At 33.8% G+C, this 19605-nt stretch overlaps 1 protein-coding gene across 1 annotated transcript; it reads right to left on the reverse strand.

The window, feature by feature from the left end:
- Window positions 1-280: 280 nt before the first annotated feature.
- On the reverse strand, window positions 281-1261 carry LOC143407873 (olfactory receptor 5K16-like). The gene has a single exon (XM_076867037.2). It carries the CDS (start codon window positions 1259-1261, stop codon window positions 281-283), a length of 981 nt encoding a protein of 326 aa, XP_076723152.1.
- Window positions 1262-19605: the final 18344 nt, after the last annotated feature.

Genomic DNA, 19605 nt, shown 5'->3' on the forward strand with positions numbered 1-19605 from the left:
AAAACATTAATCAAAGAAGACTCCTAATATTTAAACTTTAAATTATGATACTATGTTGATTTACTGAGATTTGGAACAGTACTTTCTCAAAATTTAATGAAACTAATGAAAGCTGGCATAGCAGTTACTATCAAGTTTCTCTTGATTTACTCTGGCTATGTAATTTGAATTAAGATTTGTCAAACAATTTGGAAATTCTACTAACATATATTTTAGCAAACACGACCTCATGAATTAAACAAGTATGTAATGTAAAAGAAAAAAATATTTTTTATGTTCATTATTTATGAAAGCATTTCCAAAAATTAAAAACTGTTTGCAGCAGAGGATGAAGTTTAAGAATGTTGTAAGTCCTCATGACTTTTTTGAGAACATTTATCACTTCCTTATTTCTCAGACTATATATAAAAGGATTTAGTAAGGGAATTACTACTGTATAAAATATTGACACTAGTATACCTTTATACTCTTCTTTGAATGGTCGGATATATGTGAGAAGACAAATGTAGAATATTGAGACTGACAGAAAATGGGATGCACAAGTTGAAAATGCTCTACCTCTCCCCTCCTTAGATTTCATTCTGAAAATAGTGAAAATAATGCAAAGATAAGAAATCAAGACAGTGGAAATAGTAAAGATTTGAATTGGCATTGAAAAAATATATATCATTAGTTCATTAATAAAAGGGTCAGTACAGGAGAGTCTATAAAGGGGAAGGATATCACAGAAAAAGTGATCAATTTTATGAGATCTGCAGAAAGTTAGCCTTAATAGAAAGGTCGTGTGAATCACAGAATGCAGATTACTAGCTATGAAAGTTCCTATAGTCATCTGAATGCAGAGTTTCTTTGACATCAGAGAGTGGTACTGCAGGGGACTGCATATGGCCACATAGCGGTCATAGGCCATTGCTGCCAGAAGAAAGCAGTCTGCAGTCTCAGCAAGACAGAGAAAATAAAACTGTGCCATGCATTCATAGAGGGAAATCCTTCTGTCTTCAGAAAAGAAGTTCTCTAGCATCTTGGGAGTGATGGCACAGGAACAGCAGGAATCCATGAGAGCCAGGTTGCCCAGGAAGATGTACATTGGTGTGTGAAGACGGCGCTCCATGTAAATCAAGGCCACCAACCCTAGATTCCCCACCATGGTGACCAGATAGATGGCAGAGAACACCACAAACAGAAGGACCTTCAGGTTTTGGTTATCTGTAAATCCCATGAGGATAAATTCGGTTGCTGAAGAATGATTTGTCTCAGGCATTCCTGGCTTGTGCTAAGACATAATTTGTAAAGAAATTCAATTGAGATTATAAGCAGAATATGTTTCACTCACCCCTTTTAATTACCCTAAACATACAAAGAAGACTTTTCTACTTCAAATCACCCTATGCTATCTCCTGAAAACTGGCACACTCATAGTATATGAAGTCTTGTGAGAAGAAATATATCGTGGATTATGCACACAACAGGGATTGTCTGGGAATGTCTGTGTGAATTCCTAGGATGGAAAAGCTCTTTGTACATGGCCATGTACAGATTCATGGTCGGTATAATTATTTTTCCATTTCACATCTTAAAAATCATTGTCTTACTGTAAGTTTCTTTCCATGAATTAAAGAATAAGTTATAAACATAATTTATGAGATTAATTTGGTACTTAAAATGAATTATTCTTTAGACATTTTAATGAAGAGATGTCTAAGTTTTTAAAAAATGTTCAGAGTCACAGTGTGTTTGAGAAATATATTCTATAATTTGGTAAACTTTCACAGGTAAGGTCACCAAGAGATATTTTAAAGAAATATTTAGTTATTCTTCAAGACAGGGTAGGAATATAAAACATATTAAAGCATAATATAAAACATTAAAATTCCTTAATAAGTTAAAAATTTGTTTTATATTCATTTTGACATATTCTCGATCCTACTTCTATCTTGTACGTCAAATATTTGTGGAGTTATTTCTCTTAATTATCTGTCTCAATATTTGTCTCTAATTTTAAGTGTCTCTCTCTCTATATATATATATATATATGCATATCTAATATTATGAGACTCATTGACAAAGTTTCCATTCAGTGTGCATATGTTTCATAATAAATGTCTATCTCCTATAATCTCAAACATCTTCTCTAGATAAAGAAAATCCGCTTTTTGTTCAGTCCTATAGTTTCCCCACTTATTTCACTATTTAAACTTGCAGACTCAAATGTATGTTATGTTATAGCATATTCACAAAGGAAATATTATGACAAGTTTGAGAAGTAGCCAGTTGCATTCTTTTGGAAATCTATTGTATCATTTCAATGTGTTAAGTGCCTTATTGTAAAATTTTAAGTCTAAAACTCATTGTTTTCCTGACACATATTTTTCAGTATGATATCTATGTATGTTATTGAATAATTTAGTAATCAAATATGTATATTTCAGAAATTCTTTTCTCCTACATACCAGTAACTTAGTCATTGTTCTATCATATGAGATTAGAATTCAGGTTCTTTAATTTTTTTTAAGAGGAAATATTCTTTGGTTAGAAATGCTTTCCTGCTTGTGCTTTTGTGTTTGTAAAAACATTTCAGGAAAAATTTAGGAGTATAAATATAATATACTCTTCTAAAATATGATTTTACATTTACATTTTAAGTACCTCATTGTTAGTTAAAACTAATTTATGTTTCTGCTCAAAAATTCAAGAGGCATTTCAGGTAAATGGATGGAGTTGGAGAATATCATGCTGAACAAAGTAAACCAATCCCCCCCCAAAACAAAGGCTGAATGTTTTCTCTGATAATTGGATGCTAATCCATAATGGTGGAGGACATGGGGTGAGAGGAGGAAACTTTGGATTGGGCAAAGTCGAGGGAGGGGAGGGGAGGGGAAGAGAGGAGGAATTGGGATAGGAAAGATGGTAGAATGAAACAAACATCATTATCATAGGTACATGTATGATTGCTCATATGATATAAACCTACTTCATGTAAAACCAGAGAAGTGAAAATTGTGCTCCATTTGTGTACAGTGAATCAAAGAGCTCTGCTGTCAGGTACAACTGAGTAAAACAAATAAATTTAAAACTTTTTTTTAAAAAGTTAAAAAGAGGATTTATGCATTTGGTTTTTAAACTCTTTGGTTTTGCTTTAAAATACTTATACTTTGCATTTATCCAATATGCCAGAGTGGCATCAATATAGTCTTTCAAAATAAATAAATAAACAAATAAATAAATTTACAAACTCATTTAGTCACAATCTACTATATATTTATTGAGTTCAGTGGTCATCCAAATGTGCTATATATTTAATATCATTTGGCAACTGTAAATTATGCTATTTCAAGTGCAGAAAAAAACGTGTTTTAAATAATGGTAAGATCATCTTCTGTTTCTTCAAGAAATTATTGTAAGACTTTTGGTTTAACATACTGTAGACAGACAGTTTTGGATAAAAGCCTACTATAATTATTCAAAGGCATTGTTTTATACACATTCTGGTTAGTATTTCTGTTTCTTATTCTTGTCCCCACTGAATTTCATACAATGTTATTCTATTTGCTCACGTAATATGGTAAGATTCCAGAATTTTATCACTACAGGCTTATAATCAATAAATAAAATAAATTGCCCATATATTTTAGGTCTATTCACTTTTAAAATATCCCTCAGAATTTTAATACTTTTTAAAAATAATATGAAAATACAAAAAATGCCAACTGCATCATTATTTTAGCAACGCTTAATGACAAATATGCTGAAAATATTTATGTGGACTCAGGAGAAATATGTTTTATTTTCAGTAACCATTATACTATTTAGGACCTATTGTATCAGAATATAATGAGTGAAAACTCAACTTCTCTTCTCAAGTGCAAAGTCAAATTATTCATCTGAATCAGAAATCAGTTTTTCTCTACAATCCAGAATTATTTTGCATGGTCCTTTATAGACTTACCTGTATATTCTGTGTTAAAAGGATGATGCTTTTGAACTCAGAATACTTAGAATAATTGCCACATTGTGTCTCATTATTTCTTTCCATGGTATCTTCAATTTAGAGACATAATAGAAAAGAATCAAGTGGATAAAATGTGAAGACAATAAAAATACTGAAATATTTCAAAGAAATATATATGTCTTCATGTTTATAGTAAAAATGAATTAGCAATTTACCCTCACACTTTGGTTTACAGATGAACATTTTATAATTGTTTATTGGACACCTGATGTAATGGTCTTTTCTTTTAGGGAAATCAAGATAAAAAATTGGTCTTAAAACTTTGAGAAATAAATTACGAAAATCTAGGACATTTTCTCTACTCATAGGTCAGTGACAACAATTATGTTAGCCTCAGAGCACAGTTAAAGTTTCCCATTAATTCTAAAGGGATTTCCTTGGCACTGACATCAGGGTAATTCTACGTAGATTCCCAACATGAGAGAATGGTTCCCAAAACACCAGTAGCCACACAATATTAATTGAAGAGGGATACATGCTGAGATTCTGAGGTTAAATCAAATGGCCATCACTAAAGTCAGCTTAATGATAATCTTGAGTTTTTACCCACTTAATTCTGCTTCTCTTTGTATCAAATATTGTTTAAATAAAAACTATAATGGATAGCAAAAAGATTCATACCGATCACTTGAAGTGCAAGTTGGAGATTTAAAGAGAGGTTTGGGTTTGTGAAGAGGCATAGTGTGGTGTGATGGGCAAGGACAGCTTCTTTTCTCTCATTTCCTATAGTGAGGAATGAAACTCTAACATTGTGTTCCTTTATTTCACTTATGCATCATAACAACTAGAGAAATCGTTACTGAAGTATGATTGGCATGCAAAAGGCTACTATACATATTTACTGTGTATTGCTCCATGAATTTGAAGATAAGTATACATCCATGAAGTTTATCATAATCAATGGTATAGTCAGAAAATAACTATGTTGGGGTGCTGGGAATCAAACCCAGGGTCTTGTGACACTAGGCAAGTACTCTGTCACTGAGCTACAATTCCAGACCAAGATAACTAAATTGATCTCCCATCTCTATCTCTTCTCTAGTGTAGATGCACACTTATGCCTTAGAAAGGTTTTTGTTCCTTATTATTCTTCAAACCAAGTCTTTATCTTTTATTGGGTATCTAGGCACTCCATAGACAGGGTTTATGTCACTTATGGTTTTCCTTTCACCTTTATGAATCCATCTCTACGGACATCTTCTTCCTCCTCTAGTTCTTCTTGGTGCACTAGATTTCTATTCTGAATATTTATTTGGAATCTACTCCTATCTGAAATGCCCTCTTTGACTTATTCTACTGAATCTCACAATAGAGGTCTCCTCAAATTTCTAATGAACAAACTATTAACAGTCTTTATTCTTTAAAAAAAAAAATTGGGGAGGCACCAGGGATTGAACTCAGGGACACTTGATCACTGAGCTACATCCCCAGCACTGTTTTGTATTTTATTTAGTGTCAGAGGCTCACTAATTTGCTTAGTGCCTCCCTTTTGCTGAGGCTGACTTTGAACTTGCAATCTTTCTGCCTCAGCTTCCTGAGCCACTGGGAGCCACTGGGATTACAGGCATGTGCCACTGGGCCCAGTTTAACAGTCTCTATTATGCAAAGAGTTGTGAATATTCATTTGTATGTTTATGGAGCTTAACTTCCTGGCCATTCTCAGATAATTTTTTTGTTGTTGTTGTTTTTGCTTTACAAATGTCAAACCTCTCATAATTCCAGATAATGTAGTACTCAGTGAGTGCTAATTAAATTGGTTGCAGAGACTTAAATTAGATTCAACATTTACAGAGTGATTATAGAGACAAGTCATTGAATCAGACATTGACAAGTAAGAAATGACCTTGATTTCACAGAATTTCTGTCTAGATGGTAAAATCATTTATACAACTACATAGAGCAGCTGAGACTGAGTTAAGTATTATGTTAAACGAAGAAAGCCAGGCTTAGAAAGATATATTCCATATGCTTCTCTTCTGGGAGAAGAATGGTAGCTCTCAGAGGCTGGAAAGTAGGAGTGAGGCAGAGGTAGGGAAACATTGATCTGTAGGTAATGTACAGTTAGGAGCAAGGAGTTCTAGTATGCTGTTGCACAGCAGGGGATTCTAGATAACATTAATGTAGAGTGCATTTCAAAAAGCCAGAAGAAAAAAAATTGAATTTTTCGCCTCATAGAAATAATAAATGTTTGAGAAGAGAGATATGTGTAGATAGATTAACATTACAATGTATACATGTATTGAAACACATCATGGTAACCTATTAATATGTACAACTTTAATGTTTCTATGTATCAAAAATAATTTAAAATATAAAATAAAAATGAAATGTTATTTTTAGAAGTAAGATATATGGGATCACAAATAAGGAGTTTACTCAGAGGTCTAAAAGAAGACATTATCAAAAAATTATATTTTCTCTGATTCTTGAAGATGAATTAAATTCCCATAGGCAGAAAAATGTGTGGTATATCAGCATTATTGGCTGAAGTAAGAGCATGACTAATGGTAAAAGCATGAATGCTTTAAAAGCACAAACATTTATTCTCCATTTTGGGAATGGAGAATAAATCAAAGTGGCCAGAATCTGGGCTCAAGCTTTGATTAGCAGAAGTCACTAAGTTGTAACTAGTGCTTGTAATTTTGCCCTCTGCCTTTCACTGACATTACTCTGTCACCATGACAACCATTATTCAACTCCTAATAACCAACTCTAAAGCATAGTTCCCATCACTGTCTTAATTAAGTAACCATATGATTTGCCACTATGACCACACTCTGAAATCCATTCCCTCCTCAGTTTTTTGTGAGAACAACTTTTATTTCTCCATCTCTGGTTATTCCTTCCTCTTGTTTTCTATTACATTCTCTTTCTTCCTTTCCTCACAGAATAATTGACATAAAAAGTACAACCTTGGATGCACTTAGGAAATTATACACTCTATTTTAACAGATGTCACTAATTTATGAGTTTGTCCTGATATTTAGCTAGTCAATTACCATATTTTGTGATTTCATTTTGCTCTTGCAATCTAAGCAGAGAATGTTACATTTTAATATTTCTTAAAATTGGATCAAATCTCCCTGAAACATAGATATGAAAATTCTGTCTTCACTTTTTAAAAGTATAGGCAAACATACATTTTTAAATTTTATTCATATATTTTTTTCCAGAATATCATATCTGATATATGGAAACATCCTAAGCATGCTTTCAAAATTCTATCTGCATTTCATGATTTCCTTTTTCAAAGCATTTATATTTCACTTAAATACCACACATATATTAATGGAAAAAAGTGTTAATTGCTTTAAAAATTCTTGAAGAATTGCATTTATTATCAGAGAATGGATCAGTAAATTTAGAACACCCTTCCTTCATTATAGTAAAATATATAATTCATCCTAAATATAGAAATTGTTTTTTAGTATTGATATGATTCTCAGAAATCTTTGTACCATACATGATTATTTATTATAAGATAACATAATGTGTCTAGTATTTGGAAACCATTTTCATAGAAAACAAACTCTTCATTGACATCCTATGTCTTTTCATGCATTCCTAGCTATAGTTTTTGACTATAATAGTTTGCTTATATATGAAGAGAATAATTATTTTCAAGTGGAATGTTGTCCCCACTTGCTCTAGTCATTGATTAATCATACAACAGTTTTTTAATAAGAAAGGAGGACATTTTACTTTGTGTCCATATTGCTAAACCTAGATCAATTATTTACTGAGTAAGGAGAAACAATTTAATCAATTGATATGCAGATTTCATTTTCAACTTTAGTTAAATGACTTCAATAGTTAAATGTATAAAATAAATACTTAATGCATAATGAAGTTGTCATTTACTGAGCATTTTTTTGCTCTAAACATGTTTTAAGAACTTAATTGTACTCCTTTCAATTTCATTGTCCTCTAAAGTAGGTTGTGCGTCATATCTACAAATGAATTAATTTATTATTAATTTATGTTAATGACAACACAAAATTCCAAAGAGTTTGAAACTACAGTCCAGAGTGTACACTTAATTACTATAATGTGTTATTTATATTAAATAGAATTGTGATGCACAACTTCTAACACGTTGCCTAGGAATTCAACTCAGAGTCTGCAATAAACAGCCTGGGAAGGAAGCCAGTCTTCTGTAAATCAGACTGGTAAGAAGCTAGATTGCTGTCTTAAATAATAATACAAGAAGGTAAATAATGGCTTTTGTAACAGCCAGTTCAAAATGACCAGAGCTTGATTATTAACTGTCAATTTCCTAATTTCTGTTCTTGCTCTCAACTTAGGACCAATCAGAAAATGCCAAGTATGCTCTCCTAGTGAATCACATAGGATGCCCTGCTTTGATTTAGCCAAGTTATAGCTTCTCCATGGCAACAGTCTCCAATTCAAGCAAACTTGAAGTCCTGCCAACTTTCCCACTCCTTTGTCTGTCTTTGAGTCTCTGCCAAAATGTAAGTTATTGTGGCAGACCCTTTTAGTGTATCCAGTGATCAATAAATAGACTTTAATAGTCTCATTTAGTTGGAATTATTTTAAAAAATCATACCTATAGGACAATCATTAATATGTGATTTTTGGAATATGCCTTGTGATTGGTCTAGGCATAACCTGTGGATGGGTTTTGTCCACCAAAATTAATCAATCGGTCCTTATCTTTATTGATTAACTGATAATTATACTTTTCCTAAAGTGTACACCTCAGCAACAGTTATTGTATTAGCTCAGTATTGCCTTCCCAAGAAATTTTTTGATTGAGATCTACTGTTCAGAACTATTACAGTTAATAAAGTCATGTTAGAATGTAGGTGTCTTAAAAGTTTCCTGACTGGTAAATTATCATATTGGGCTCTAGTTATGAGTAACTAGAGATCTGTTTTTCATACAAGAAGGGGCAGAAAATAACATCAAAATAGACATTCTGCTTTGAAAAGTATTGGAGGGAAATTTAATTACAGAAAGATAGTACCAAAACATATTCTTAGTGGATGTAAAAGTCATACTTTTTGAATTTCATCAACCTAATTTTTTTTTAATCTAAATTCTCCAGTTTAAAAAAAAATGACTCTGCTAAGACATGTACATGTGTTGGAGTTAATCCTCCATTAAGAGCTCAGAAGCTCAAAAAATTGACAACCATGGCAAATTTTTTGAGAATTAAATCAATGAATGTAAAGATATTAAAGAGGGCTAGGTTTGTGGCTCAGTGGTTCAGTGCTTGCCTAGAATGTGTGGGACACTGGGTTCTAAATAAAGGTTCATTGACAACTAAACAATATTTTTAAAAAGATTAAAGAAATAAAGTGGCTGAGAGAACAATAGAAAATACTACAGATTATTTACATGGCTACATTGAAGTAAAATGTATATGTAATAAAATTCATCCCCTTTAACTGTCTGGATACAATTATGTCATTTCCACAGATCAGATTTAGCATCTTTTTATTACCTTAAATGTTCTCAGATACCTCTTTCTAGTAATCTCTGTCCCCAGTGTGGTGAACTCAGGCAACCACTACCGTGTTGTATGGCAATGCAGTTTTACTTTCTCAAGATTTTTATAAAAAAAATAGAAACATACAGTCTGTGGTCTACATTCATGCTGTCTATTTTTCGAAATTCATCCATAGTTTTGAATCAATTAGTTGCCTTTCATTGATTAGCAGAACTATCCCTTATTAACCTGATTTGTGATGTTAGGGCTGGCCCCTTGAATGTATCTCCTTTTTCAGATGGCATATGACATTGATAAGCCTTGTCACTAGAAGGAGATGGAGGAACATTGCAGAAGGATGAGGCTTCTCTAGTTGCCTGTGCTTCCACTCTTGTTCTTGTTCTTGTTCTTCTTCCACTCTTGTAAGACTTGTCAACCAATGACAAGTCTTACACAACCTCCAACAAATTTTGTTGCTAGAATCACTTCAGTTGTAGGCTTACCAATCAACAATCCTGCCCACAGCTTCCTCCTTGCTTGCTTCAGCATTTGGACTTTGGATGAGCTCTGGCCCAAGAGGAGCAAGAAAATTTTCCATTATGCAATGGGCTGCAGGTCCACTCTCCCCAACAAGGCATGTATCCCAACCCTGGAAGGAAGCCCTGCTTCTTGTTATTCCTTCTTTGGCTACTTTTCCTAAAAAATAGACTATATTTTAGAACTTTCTTTTAATATCTTCCTGTCTCCTAAATCATTCTGCCTAAAACTGAGTCCTTACTGATTCAAATTTAGTGCTGGCTGTGGTCCAAGAAGACAGACACCACGTAATGGGTTTATAGAATAGTTTTGGCCCTGGTACTCAAACACAGTGCGGAGATCTGTGAAAATGGCTACAATTCCATGGCAAACAGTAACAACAATTAAGCAACATTCTGGCTCCTCTTGGGCCAGAGCTCATTATAATTAACATCTACAGTCCTAATTGAAGTGCAATACCTTGGAAACTCAAGTGGCTCTGCACTTAGGCCATATGTTGAGATAATGATTTTAAGGGCTGTTGTGTAGGATGGACTCTGAGTACACAATATGGCTTGCAGGAAGAAAATGACATGCACAAGCCTTTTACTTCTCAAATCATAGACTGGTAGGATCTCATCTGGAAAGCAGAATAAGAGGCCTACATTTCTTGTCCCTTACTTCACAGACCTACTGGTTCAACAATAAAACACAGACCAACTCACTTTGTAGGAAACCCAGAATCTGATTGAGAAGCTCCTGCATTGAATCCAGGGAAGCATAAAATCAGTCACATTAAAGCCAGGGGAAGACTAGAAATATCATTTGCCATAATCCTCCCCTACCCCAGTACAGCACCATATAGTCAGGGGCAACTTTCAACTCGCAGCTTCTTTCTGGGGAAGAAAGGAAGGAAAAAGAACTGGACAAGTCCAATTTTCTGATTTTTCTGGATGCTGTTGAGACATTAACAATTGAAAGGATTAAGAAGGGAAATTTTATCTAGAGTAAAAAAAAGAGAGGAAACACAAATAAATAAAATAAAAAATGAAAGAGGAGACTTTATAAGAGATGTCATACAGGTGAAAGAACATAAGAGATGACTGTATTAAATTACATGTGAAAAAACTGGATAGCCTAAAGAAATAGTGGGCAAGCATTCTAGTATATGTCTCTTTCTTTTATTGTGGGTCCAGTTGTTGTTAGTAGTAGGGGTAGTTAGTAGTAGGGGTAGGGGAAGTAAGCATCTCCAAATAAAACTTTGACTTCACAAAAAATAAGTAGATAAATTCCTAGAAATATAAAATACCAAGTCTGAATCAGGAAGAAACAGACTTATCATAAGGACATTGAGTAATCAGAAATCTCTCCATGAAGAAAAACCCAGGACCTGATGGCTTTACTAATGAATTCAACCAAACATTTAAAAAAACGATTAATGGAAAGCTTCTTAGCCTCTTCCCACCAATGGAAGAAACACTATCAAATGCATTTCAAGAATCCAAAGTCACCCTAATTCTAAATCTACACAGAAACAGTACAAGCAAACCAAATTACAGAGACCAACCTAAATATAAACAGGGAAAGTGACTATCACAAAAGAAAACATTTTATTTAGGGATGAGCAGATGATTTCAATTAGGAATATACATTCCATGACAGAATGCAGGCATAGTTATGCAAAGAAGACAAGTATTTTCAAAAACAAAAGAGAGAAGAATTATGTAAGTTATTTAAAAATATATATAATTTGGCTTTTTAATGACTTCAGACTCTATTCACCTCAGAAATTACAGGATTTCTTTTTTTTAATGGAAGAGTAGTATTACATTGTGTTTGTGTAACAATTTATCAATTTATCAATTGATGAACACCTAGATGGTTTTCATTTCTTAGGTATAGTGAAAAATACTAAAGTATCCCCTGAGGCAGAAGGGTTTTGCTCCTTTTTCTGAGTAGGTATTATAGTTCGCTGACTTCTTGGTTAGAAGCCCTTCTTTCTGGCTCTCTGGGAGGTCTTTCTATTCTCCATATAGGATCTTCTTTCTTTCATGGGAACTATGCAATAAACTAAAAACATTGGGTTGAATTCCTAACTATGTACTTTGCTACCATGACCCTAATACTGCTGTTTTTCTTCCTAGAGTAACTATAGTGAAAACTTTCTTTTTTTCCCTTTTTTTTAAAGAAAGAGAGAGAGAGAGAGAGAGAAAGAGAGAGAGAGAGAGAAAGAGAAAGAGAGAGAGAGAGAGAGAGAGAGAGAATTTTTAATATTTATTTATTTATTTTTAGTTCTCGGCAGACACAACATCTTTGTTTGTATGTGGTGCTGAGGATCAAACCTGGGCCACACACATGCCAGGCGAGCGCGCTACCGCTTGAGCCACATCTCCAGCCCGTGAAAACTTTCTTGAGCTACAACGTACAAGGCTCCTTGGGGCTGCTAGGATATCATAAATTAATCTCTATGAAGAGTCAAAGAGAAAAAAGGAAGAAAAATTTGGGATGCAGAAATTTCAATTTATTGCACTTGGTATTAAGAATCTGAACAATGGATAATTCTAATCTCTAGTTATGGAGGCTGTTGAACAGCATCTTCAGAAAAATAATTTCCTTTAATCCTGTAAACTTCCTGGAGCCCCAATCACTTACCTATGACATACTCTTTTCCTAGCCCTTTTTTATATTAATTTATCCCAGAATGTCCTTCTTGAGCCATACCTCCAGCTCCCTGGATTCCCTGTAACTGTAAAACTCACCATCTCCTGCAGATTAATCTCAGGGTATAACTGGTACCTATTCACAAGCAAAGCTACAGAAGAAATCACATATTTTAATGTGATTGATCTTAATCCAAATTATATGCTAAGACTCTTCTGACCTAAGAAGGATAGGAAAACTATTTACTGAACCATGAGAACATTTCTCAAGACATATTCTCCAGGATACCCTGATATATGAAATAAAAGGGGGTGACCCCCTGAAAAGTCATCTCTGAGAAACTTCAAGGGACTCAGACCATCCCTTATTCCCATCAGAGACTAAGAGAGGTAGAGAAAAATATTCTAGGAGCCATGTCTCAGATCTGTCCCACCAAAACTGTTTGGTCATGCATTCAAATTTTTACACAATTTGGAAGGAAACAATGGCTAAGTATCACCATCCATCATAGATGAATACTTGGGGGCTAGAACTGACTTAGCAGATAGTTTTCCTGCTGGGTCCACAGATTTGAAAAATGGTCCCAGGCTAGAACTCCAGGATATATTTCAGAAAAATAATATTAATCAGAAAAATATTAACATATCTGAGCTCGGTACACTTTAGCCCTGCTTCTGAACATAACATATTAAAAAGGTTTGTATTTATAGAATGGCAGCTCATGGCATTGTAATTTAAACCTTTAGATAGTCTGAAATTTTTGACTCATGGCATGCTGCAGAATCACAGGCTGCCATTAATCTAGACACTTGTTGATATTACAAGCAGAAAGGCACTTTAAGCAGGATTTCCTGGACCTCAAGAGGAGGAAAAAACAGATTATTATTGACTCTACTCTAGAAAACTGAATATCCTCCATCACCACTAAACTTGCAGAAGCTGAAATTTACAAACCAGGTACACAAAACAAAAAATAATGACATATTTATCAGGAAGGACAGAAGCCTTGATAAACAGGAAGGAGGATCCCACATTTTTTAAAGATAATAGTAGCATGTTTGTTTTATGACATTCAAATAACATAGTTTGATACACTAAAGAAACAAAGCTTCCATTGTGGCTCCTCTAGCTTTTTAATTTGGTAGAAGTAATTGTTTTCACAGTTTATTTTCCCACATCATTGACTAGGCAAATAAAGTAAAAGAAAATTTTTGCTATAAACATATGTATAAATGATAAATATATGTAAAATTAATATAAAATATATTGTATATATACTGCACATTTATATTTGTGTACTGAACCAGGAGAACATTTCTGAAGGCATACTCTTCAGGATACCCTGAGATATGAAAAAAAAAGAAGGTGACCCCCTTGGATTGAAAAGTTGTCTCTGAGAAATTTCAAGGGACTCAGACCATTCCTTATTCCCATCAGAGACTACACACACATGCACACATAAATATGCATCATTTTAAACCCAAATGTAACCATTTGTTTGGTATCCACATAGCTTTATACCAAACATGTCTTCTCAAGAATGTTCATGCATATCTTTCTCATTCATATCTTATTTTATTCTGGTAAGAATAAAATACTTAGTGTGAGGTCTTCCCCTTTATATTTTTAAGTGTATGATATAGTATTGAGCGCATTGAGATGTAATTTCTTTGTTTCATAGGTCTGAAGAAGGAGACGGATGGACAATGGAAGGTAGAGTAAAATAAGGAGATTATTTTTAAAACAGAAAAGAAGCAGTCTTCCTTAATGGAGGGGTTCTGAGTAAATTGCCACTGAGTTGCTGCAATCTAGGGGTTCATGTGTTGGAGGTGACCTTCAGAGATAGTAGCTAATGACTTTTAGAAAGGGAGTTTCTAAATCCATCTCAGAGAGGGACACTAAGTAATCATCCACCCTCCCACACAATTAGGATGTTGATCATTGATCTTGTGCTGTTTCTATGCTGCTCAAGTGCTTGATCACGTGCTGTCTGGCCTATCATGTGGGAGGCTTTCCTCTTTTTTGAAAGCTGAAGAAAGCTAAATAATCATGTTGTGTGTGTATGTGTGTGTGTTTGGGGGGGTGTGATAATAGATGTCACAATTTTTTTTATCTAACATGTGTTAACAGACATAGGTTATTGTATACATTGATTTTTGTGCATAATGCTTCAATGAACATGGGTGTGCAAATATCTTCATTATGCTATTACCACTACCTCTGAATATACACCCTGAAACAGGATAACTGGGGTCATAAGGTGGTTCTATTTTTAATCATTTGTTTTCCATAATAGCTGTACCAATTTACATTACCACCAACAGTGACAAGAGTTCCCTTTTTATCTCATTCTTGTTAATATTTTTGTCTCATTTCATATTGATCACAGTTGTCTTAACAGTTATATTATCTTTCATTGTGATTTTAACTTTCATTTTCCTTAATATTAGAGAAGTTGAAAATGTTTTCATATACATTTTGACTATTTGGATGTTTTCTTTTAAAAAAAAGTCTATTCTTCTGCTATTTGCTCATTATTATAATTGGCTTATTTGTGGTTTTTCTTTCTTTAAAAAATTTGTTACTGAATTTTATGAATTACTTATATGCTATGAATATTCACCATTTGTTGAATATATGGTTTGTAAATATTTTTGCCCAACCCAAAGTTTTTTTTATTATTATTTTCCCTTTTCTGTGTGGAAGTTTACCTTGACATATTTCCATCACTAATTTTTCTTTTTATTGCCTGTGCTTGTGGTATTATATCCAAAAAATAATTGGTAACACCAATGTCAAGGGATTATTCTTTATATTTGGCTTTAGGAGTTTTACAGTTTTAGGTCTTCTATTTAAGTCTTTAACCCATTTTTATTTGATTTTTATGCATAAAACAAGGGTACAATTTCATCCTTCTGCATGTGAATATCCAGTTTTCTTGATACCATTAATTGAAGAAGAATTACTAATGTCCAATAGTGCATGACTAGATGCTCAGCATTATTATCCATGAAGAAAATATGTTTTATATGTATGAATATGTAATACATACATACACATAACCTATATGTTGGATATGCATTATATGTATCACTATGTAATTCAGTTGAAAGATATTCACAATTTGGTTTGAACAAATTAAGTTTAAAGATCTCAATTGAATTTTTCAAAATGTTTTATTAGTGCACTATAATTATACATAATAGTGGCGTTCATTTTTACATTATCATACATGCATGGAATATAAGTTGCTCCATTTTGGTCCCAAGGACTTCCTCTTTCCCTCCACTTCTCACTTACCATAATTTCCCATCTATATTTTAGTGGTTTTCCTTCTATCTATTTATTTATTCATTTTTAAATAGGTGCTTCATATATATTCATAAGAGTAATTCCACCATTCCTCTCTTTTCCCATGCCTCTTCCTTCCCCTTTAATCTCCTTTCTCTGCTATGATGATCTTCTACTTTCATGGGAATTCCCCTTTCCCTTTTCCCCCCTTATTTTGATTTATCTTCCACATATGAGAGACAATATTTGACCCTTGACTTTTTGAATCTAGCTTGCATCTCCAGAATTTTCCAAATTGCTTCCCCAAATCGTGTCCCAAATGTTCTGAACCATTATTTTTGTCAGGGTAGCCACAGCAGTAACCCCACTTCTTGGTAACAATTTCTGTTAATCAGTTTTCAGTTATCCGAAAAGAATAACTTGAAGGAAGAAATGTTCATTTTGAGATCACAGTTTCAGAGATTTGGCCCAAGTTCAGTGGGCTCCATTGCTCTGGGCCTGAGGTTAGGCAGAATATCTTGGCAGAAGGATGAGGCAGAGTAGCATAGCTTTGCTCATGGTGGTCAGAAAGCAGAGAGAAAGAGAGAGAGTGAAAGGGGCCACTGGGAAAATGAACCCTTCCAGGGCACATCACAAGTGACATATCTCTTCCAGTCATGTGCCCCTAGCCCTACAGTTAATACCCAGTTATTCATAATGGACTGGAAGATGGACTGGAAGCTTTCATAATCCAATCATTTCAAGTCTGAATATTATCGTATTAACAGAAGTATTTGGGGGACATCTCATCTCCAAGCCATGACAAAGTACAAAGCATATTAATGGAATGGGGAATAAGAAAACGTGGCCAGAATCTAGTCATATGCTAGTAATTGGAGCATTTATAAAGGTTACAAATCAGTGCTGGAGATAAGTATGTTAAATCCTTGAGTACAACTGGCTTTAATTTTCTAACCTCACACTTTAATGGTATTTATTGAATGACCACTGTCTTACTGGCTTCCATCCTAGCATTTGTTATTAGCTTACAAACCTTAAGGGGAACAATTAACTATTGATCGGTTCCCATTGGTTTCAAAATATACTGGTATAAGCATTGCTAGTGAGTTCTGGTTCAACAAATTCAGAATTCTAGATTCCATGAATCCATAGGTTTGAAATAGCTTTCACCCTTAGTGTGAGTTTACCTAAAGATGGTGGAGTCTTAGGCAATCTTGTTTAGATTTATCTAGATTTCTTTCATTGGTAAGAGAAACTTCTTGAAACAGGGTTATTCTCATGAAAATGCCATTCTTTGTGAAACTATCTTACTTTCAGAAGCAGAAACTACACAAATGGAACATTGGACTGAATTTTAAAATGTGGGCTTTAGTTGAGTTCACATTTTTCTACATATGACCATGACACAGGATTAGGACTTCATTCACCCTTCCTAGGAATCGCTAAGCACAATCCAATTTAAAAAGTCAGTACTTCCCAAACTCCAAAACAAACAAACAAACAAAACCCAACCATGTTAAGGTAAGCCAGGGAGCATTGCATCATCCAAATGAAGTTTTATGACAAGCACCAAACAATTACACAGGACTATTTCCATCATTCCTTCTTCACAAAATTTATTTTACACCCATTATACCACACAGCATGTTTAAATACTGACATATAACTATCTAATAAGATAAAGACAAATATGTTCATCTTATTAGAAACAAAATACACCATCACTAAGCATCTTCAAATATTATTGCACTCTAATTTCTATAAATTGACAAAACATTCATGAAATAATTTGCAGAATAGTTTTAACAGAAAAGTGACACCTTTAAACAGATATGACTGGGCCAAGTTGTTTATTAGATATGAAGTTTATGAACATTATACTAACATATCGTGGTTTTTTCTAAGCTGCATGGCACCACCAATAATGTGGGAGAACTCCTAGCTGTTTGTAAGAGCCAAGAATCTCACAGCCTTCAGGATCATCCTGAATATGTCCCTGTGCTTTTGAACTGATTTGGTGATCCACTAAGTGTCAGGATTCCTTTTAATAGTTTTGTGGAATGGATCAATGAGGATTACCTCAAAGAATTTGAATGTGGAAACTTCATCTACACAGTTAGAATTCAGAAGTCCCAGAGACCCTTGTGTGTTGAGTGCATTCCTCAGCAACAGATAGAAGACTTCCAGCTAACTTCAGCTGGAAGCATAATGAACAGGATTGCCAAATGTTGTATTGTTAGGAATTGGGGGTGTTTGAGGTCACCATGACTCAGATAAATCTTGTACATGACATAAACTTGCTTGGTATTCTATCTCAGTATGTGAGCTTTATCAAAATGGATGGGAGAGCCCCATGGAGCACAGAGAGCTGGTGGTACTGCCTTCCGTGGACTCTCAAAAGAAAGCTCAACAAGTCACTGGCTTATTCCTCTGAAACTCTCAGGTATACTTCTACACGTCCAACTTCATTTATCTGATGGCTGCTTCTAGAACAAATGGAAGGAGACTCACTCCCTTGTCCAGATATATATATATGTTTTTTTTTGGGGGGGGGTAGTGTTCTTTAAAGGAAATACATTTTCCAGAAATTTCCAAAAAACGTCTTTTTTTGTGTGTGTGTGTCTCATGCACTTTAAATAAGTTGTATATTCTTTCACCAGCAGATATGTAGGAATCTGTGTTTATTAAGATTAGGGGTGGGTAATGCAGAAATACATAACATACATCACAGTATTAGCAGAAAAGGGAAAGGAAATCAAGGGATGTAATTCTGGCAACTAACAATGTTCATGGAAATAGTGAGTACACTCCCCATTCAATTCAGAGTTCATCAAATTTTTCTGTCTTTACATTTATTTATCCTCTTAAAACATATTTAAGTCCTTAAAGGTTTTTGTTTAAGCAGGTTTGTATTTACCAGTATTTAACATATTAGATTTTAAAACTAAATAGTCAAAAATGTTTTAGTCATTTAAAAATATAAATAATGAACCCATTATAAATTATTAGCATAATTCCATTGAAAGTATTTTGAAGGAATATTTACTGAATTTCCAATTATGTCAGGCTCTGCTTGTGTGCTAGTAATATTAAATCATATATGACATGGTGAATGCATGGAAAAAGCTAGAATTTTATTTTACTTTCTTTTTTTTTACTATTTTTTATTGGTTGTTCAAAACATTACAAAGCTCTTGACATATCATATTTCATACATTAGATTCAAGTGGGTTATGAACTCCCATTTTTACCCCAAATACAAATTGCAGAATCATAATAGCAGCAATTTACAATATATTTTTTCTTTAAAATCTTCATATATGTGTCCCTCTGTCCCTTCTTAGTCTATGTTCAAGTTCTGCTCTGATCACTAGTATGTGAATTGTTGAAGTCAGTCTCTTTCCATAAAATTGCCTGGTAAATTTGCTGGAAGATATAATCATATTACTGTGTTTCCAGGGAGACACTAATGTTTGATGCCTCTAAATAAATTTAGGTTTCTTCAGGTTGCATTTAAGATTATCAGTGATATCTTCCTCTTTATCTTTATTTCCCAAACTCACCAAGAACTCTCTCCAGCTAGTTGTACTCTGAGGGTTCTGTGCAGTTGTGCACAGTCATTTCCACAAACATTGATTCTGGTCATGCTAATTTCCACTTTGCTCCAATTATCAAC

The sequence above is a fragment of the Callospermophilus lateralis genome, chromosome 10, assembly GCF_048772815.1.
Source record: "Callospermophilus lateralis isolate mCalLat2 chromosome 10, mCalLat2.hap1, whole genome shotgun sequence".
NCBI lineage: Eukaryota > Metazoa > Chordata > Mammalia > Rodentia > Sciuridae > Callospermophilus > Callospermophilus lateralis.

Bases quoted from the DNA above. Each gene is read 5' to 3' on its own strand.
- LOC143407873 (XM_076867037.2), bottom strand. From the start codon at position 1,261: ATGCCTGAGACAAATCATTCTTCAGCAACCGAATTTATCCTCATGGGA.